The sequence below is a fragment of the Nothobranchius furzeri genome, chromosome 12 (assembly GCF_043380555.1).
Source record: "Nothobranchius furzeri strain GRZ-AD chromosome 12, NfurGRZ-RIMD1, whole genome shotgun sequence".
In the NCBI taxonomy this organism is placed as follows: Eukaryota; Metazoa; Chordata; class Actinopteri; order Cyprinodontiformes; family Nothobranchiidae; genus Nothobranchius; species Nothobranchius furzeri.
In genome coordinates, this window is record NC_091752.1 from 58,401,301 (window position 1) to 58,406,944 (window position 5,644).

General features: G+C 44.6%; 1 protein-coding gene across 1 annotated transcript; it reads left to right on the forward strand.

Moving 5' to 3' along the window:
- The first annotated feature begins 1,704 nt into the window (after positions 1-1,704).
- Positions 1,705-3,853, forward strand: sox8a (SRY-box transcription factor 8a). The gene is made up of 3 exons (XM_015945563.3): positions 1,705-2,323; positions 2,549-2,784; positions 2,903-3,853. The coding sequence occupies exons 1-3, from the start codon at positions 1,908-1,910 to the stop codon at positions 3,637-3,639; spliced, it is 1,389 nt and encodes a 462-aa protein (XP_015801049.3). The 5' UTR covers positions 1,705-1,907; the 3' UTR covers positions 3,640-3,853.
- Positions 3,854-5,644: the final 1,791 nt, after the last annotated feature.

Consider the following 5,644-nt stretch of genomic DNA (forward strand, 5'->3'; position numbering starts at 1 on the left):
AATGCATGCCATAAGATAAAATTAGCGTAAAGCGTTCTCTAAAAGAGTTCCTAACAAAAAGTATCAAGAATCACTAAAAACATGTTTAAGATAATTCCTGTTATTCCATGTTTCTGTGTGATAAATGCTCTGAGACAGGAGCACACTTTCAGTTTGCAGGACAAGAATGAAGCCAGAAACATTCATGCTGGACAATAAGTTCTTGTCCTGACTGCAAGCACACACACACACACACACACACACACACACACACACACACACACACACACACACACACACACACACACACACACACACACACACACACACACACACACACACACACACACACTGAACTTGACCTGCTTTAACAGCAGCTGCTAGAAAGGAAGAGTGTTGCACTGACCAAGTAAGCAGATTTTTTTTTCTTTCCAGGTTATAAATAAAATATTTAAAATCCTGGCGCCTCCAGAAAGATCAAACAGAACTTTGTCCATGCAAAGATGCTGTTTGAGTTTGTCTTATTTTAACAAGTGTGTAGAAGCACAAGCAGAGTTTTACCTTAGCACATGTTCCATCACCTCTCCTGCAGTAAACTCTAACAGCAGTTTCTTTCATCTTCTGTCCTCCTCCCTTAGACACCTGCAGTGTGCACGGAGCAAGGCAAACTGCGACCCAGCACAAACTTACCTTGTCTTATCACAGGGAGGCAAGTGATGAAAATCATCCCACAATGTGTGAACAATGACAGTAGTAACAAGGACCGTGATTCAATATTTATCTTCTGTTTCTCCATAAGGTCTAATTCCCCTCTGGGATTAATAAAGTATCTTTGAATTGAATTTGAATTGTTACGGTCATGTGTGCTTCCGCAGAGCTGAAAACCCTCAGAGTTCCTGACCAGTTCATCCTAAAAGTTCAGGGGGAATAGTTTGTAAGTTTTGAGGCTCGTAAAGGCCTGTGAAGTTTGAGCTTAATTTGTTTTCTCATATGTACAATATAAGATTAAGCTCTAAACTTACAAACATTTGTTTAAATTCAAATTTTGATTCTAACTAAAAGGTTTACAGGGAAATATTAAAAGGAGGACTAACACTGAAAACAGTTCCTGTTGAGAAGCACTGCCACCATGTTTGTGTTGTTGGAGGGAAGGTCTGAGGCACCTTAACTTGCAAAAATTCACTTTACTTTAAAGCAGTTTAATATTTTCACGCACCTAAAATTCTCTGATCTGACTAATTTAATCTCAAATAAAACTAAATGTCTCACTGCTTTTGTCCAGAAATATCTGCGTTTTCATGTGATTTTTCCCGCGAAAAGGAGTTCTGTTCAGTTATGAGAAGTTAATTAATGCCCTCTCACAGATGATAACCTAAAAGAATATTATTTATTCTCAGATGTCTGTAAACACGTTTCTGTCATTATATTTCAGTGTTTTATTCTTTCATCTCTGGGCCTGGTTCTATGCCAAACGAATACAACCTTGAACTAATTTTACTTGTGCGCAGTAACATTAAGAGAGCGGGTTCCACTGCAGAAAACAGTGAAATAACACGCAAAAGAAAATCATTATAATAACAAACCCCACACTAAGCCCTCGGCCAATAAGGAGGAAGTGCTGATCCTCCTCAGCCAATCATAGGCGGAAGGTGGGGAGACTCATTTAAAAGTCCAACTCAAGTTGCAGTAACTTGTACTTCCTCAGCTCATTTAGTGAATCACAGCTTCGGCCGCCGCTCTTCTAATGGCAGCTTAGACCAAACAAGACAAACAGGAAAGCAGCGGACCCAACTGGCTCAAGGATTTTTCCCTGTGGCGCACCGTGCGTAAAAGGCGCAGTGACTCTTCTGCTGCGCGCTCGATTCTCCTGAGGACTTTTCGTTTAATAAAAAAAAACGGATATTGATCTCTGCTGGACTGAACAAATTATGTTAAAAATGACCGAAGAGCACGACAAGTGTGTGACCGAGCAGCCGTGCAGCCCATCAGGCACGAACAGCTCCATGTCCCAGGACGAGTCTGACTCTGATGCGCCGTCCTCACCGACGGGCTCCGACGGGCACGGATCTCTACTTGCCAGTTTGAGCAAGAAACTGGACTCCGAGGACGATGAGCGGTTTCCAGCCTGCATCCGGGACGCGGTGTCTCAGGTCCTCAAGGGGTATGACTGGTCTTTGGTCCCCATGCCGGTGAGAGGGAACGGATCTATGAAGAATAAACCTCACGTGAAGAGACCCATGAATGCGTTCATGGTGTGGGCGCAGGCGGCCCGCAGAAAGCTGGCCGATCAGTACCCGCACCTGCACAACGCAGAACTGAGCAAGACGCTGGGCAAACTCTGGCGGTAAGAACATTTAAACCGTGAAATATTTTTGTAAGAAGGCATCACAGAAAAATAACTGCAGAGCTGCTTTTGTTTAAATACCTTTAAAAAACGGTTCTTGGAAAACTGTTCAAAGAACCTGTTTTTACTTTTGAGTCGATGAAACCCAACAATAAGCTTTACTAAATGTTATTTTTGCAAATCCTAACAACGATTTTAAGACTCTGAACATTTCCTCCACAACAGTTTGCTTTCAGAGAGCGAGAAGAGACCGTTTGTAGACGAAGCAGAGAGACTCCGAGTTCAGCACAAAAAAGACCATCCAGACTACAAGTACCAACCCCGGAGGAGGAAGAACTTGAAGCCAGGCCAGAGCGACTCTGACTCAGGGGCTGAACTGGCGCATCATATGTATAAAGCAGAGCCAGGAATGGGAGGACTGGCAGGGATGTCTGACGGACATCACCACCCTGATCATGCAGGTAGCTTTACCCCCCCACCACCATAAAAAGGCTGAAGTTCAACAGCTTTGGAGGTCTCGGTTGAATCTGTTACTTTGTTATGTTGGGACTAACTCTATTTCTATTGTTTTCTTTTTAGGGCAGCCACATGGACCACCTACACCCCCCACAACCCCCAAAACTGACCTGCACCATGGAGTGAAGCAGGATCTGAAGCATGAAGGTCGTCGTCTCATTGACAGCAGCAGGCAAAACATTGACTTCAGCAACGTTGACATCTCTGAGCTCAGCACTGATGTCATCAGCAACATGGAGACCTTCGACGTCCACGAGTTTGACCAGTATCTGCCACTGAACGGCCACGCCTCAGCCTCCTCCGACCACAGTCATGGGACGGCTCCTGGGCCCAGCGGCTCCTATGCTCCGTCCTACAGCCATGCAGGCAGCAACGGATCATCCTGGAGCAGAAAGTGCGCCGTCTCCTCGTCCTCTCCCTCCTCCAGCGAGGTCAGCCAGCACCGTCTCCATATAAAAACGGAGCAGCTCAGCCCCAGCCACTACAGCGAGCACTCCCATGGGTCACCATCACATTCTGATTACAGCTCCTACAGCAGTCAGGCCTGTCCCACCTCAGCCACGTCAGTTGCCTCGGCCTCTTTCTCCAGCTCCCAGTGTGACTATACTGACCTCCAGAGCTCTAACTATTACAACCCTTACTCTGGCTACCCCTCCAGCCTCTACCAGTACCCCTACTTCCACTCATCCAGACGGCCCTACAGCAGCCCCATCCTCAACAGTCTGTCCATGGCTCCGGCCCACAGCCCCACCGCTTCCAGCTGGGAACAGCCCGTCTACACCACTCTGTCCCGGCCTTAATGGGAACCAGTTTGCACCAGAGACTCGTTCAGTTTGATGCACTACTTATGAAGGACACCAAGCCAAGGTGGAGGGGGGCTAGTAGGCTAACCCATACTATCCTGAACACACACACACACACAAGAAAAAAGTGCCTGCTGATTTTATACATAGTTCTATTATTGATGCGCTTTTACAGACTTTTTACACAAAGACTAATTTTGTTTTTAAGTGAGCCAAACTCCTCCATGAGGACGCATCGCCGACATCCCGTACATACTCTTTATTTCTTTTCCGTTCAAACTTGTTAATGCACAACAGAGTGGAGGAAAAAGAAGGTTTGGCCCAAACACACACACACACACACACACACACACACACGCACGCACGTGCACACACACACACACAGGATCTGTCATGTGAACTTGCAGCAGGATTGCTGGCCAGAGGAATATTGCAGCACACTATTTGCATCAATGGTTCCGGCTCTGATTCTAGTGTCTTATTACGTATTTATGTTCATGGATTATGAAGTTTTCTTTCAGTAGATTAAACATGTGGGTTTTGGTTATTTTAGAGTACTGTTTTTCTGACTTGATGAGAGGAAGAGGGTAAATGGAGTGGAGCAAAGTTCAGAGCAGGTTTTGGTTTTTAAATATTCCAGTTTTCAGAAACAAATCCATTCCAAGTTTCTATCAAACAGACAGGACCAACAGACTCGCAGAGGACAGAACAGGTGTCTGAAATCCACGCTGGGCAAATTGCGATTAGTCATGATCCGGGCTTAAAGGAACTGGGGTAAAATAACACCACATGCTGAGTGACACGTCAGCTGGACCTCCTGTACATGTCGATGAAAAACACAAGAATATGTGAACGTGTGTGTATTCGTGTGTGTTACCGTGGAGAGGTAACATGCAGATGCATGCATGAGATGTTTTTCTATGCTCATCAAATGATGCTCAATTTTTTTAAAGTTTTTATTTCCTTAAAACGTTATCCAACTGTTTGAATTGAACTGAGTGTGTGCCCATATTTATTTCCCCAACCATCAAAGTGCCAACTCTCTGCTGCAGTCTTATCAGAAAAAAGATTTTGTGCCTTCTAATGTTTATTGTCAGTATTTGAAAATGGACTCTTCACTAACTTCAGGCTGCACGCAATCCAGACCCTCTGACAGTTAACTGGTGCTCTTAACCTGACTTCATTCCTGACAGCGTTGTTCTGTAACACGTTTCAAACAAGAATGCTCCGGTTTTATCCACAAACCTGTGTTATGTATATCATTTTGGTGTATGACTTAAAGAATAGGAAAAGGCTGTGAAAAAGGTTGTTTTTCTGGATTCGTTTCACTCGCACATGCACAGCTAACTCACCCGCTGGCCGTTCTTTTTTAATAAAAAAATACCTGTCTTGTATTTTTGTTTTTCCATCCTTTGATTCTCCGAGAAATGCTCGAACAAGAGCAGTCATCGCCTTTCATCTCTACTAGGTTTGCTTTCTGAATCTTTTCAGCTTTTATCACTCACATTGGGCGTTTACTATAAGCTTCTCAGCGTTTCCACTAAACTTGTCAGTTTAAGATTTTGTTGAAAAGCCCAACGTGAAAGGAATGAGTGAGGAGAGATCCTCTCTCCTCTGGTCCAGAACGCCCATGTTGGCTCTGGTATGCATGCCAATCCACCGTCCCAAACCAGTCCAGGGAGAAGCCAAGTGCCAGGGCCGCGCTGCTGAATTTTAATGATTCATTATGCTGTGGAGGGGCCCCGTTGTGTCCCTTTATCCAGAGAGCCAGAAAGGAATTAATTGGACAGAAAATGGAAGGGCAAGGGTAACTGACGAGCCATTAAGAGGGTTCTGAATGGATGATTAGATGCACATAGAGGGGGAGGACACACACACACACACACACACACACACACTCATCCCTGTCGCTGTCTCATATAACAATCCACAAAATAAGAAAAAAATCAACAAAAAACAAGAAAAACAACCACAATGACCACCAAACTGAAATGCAGAAATA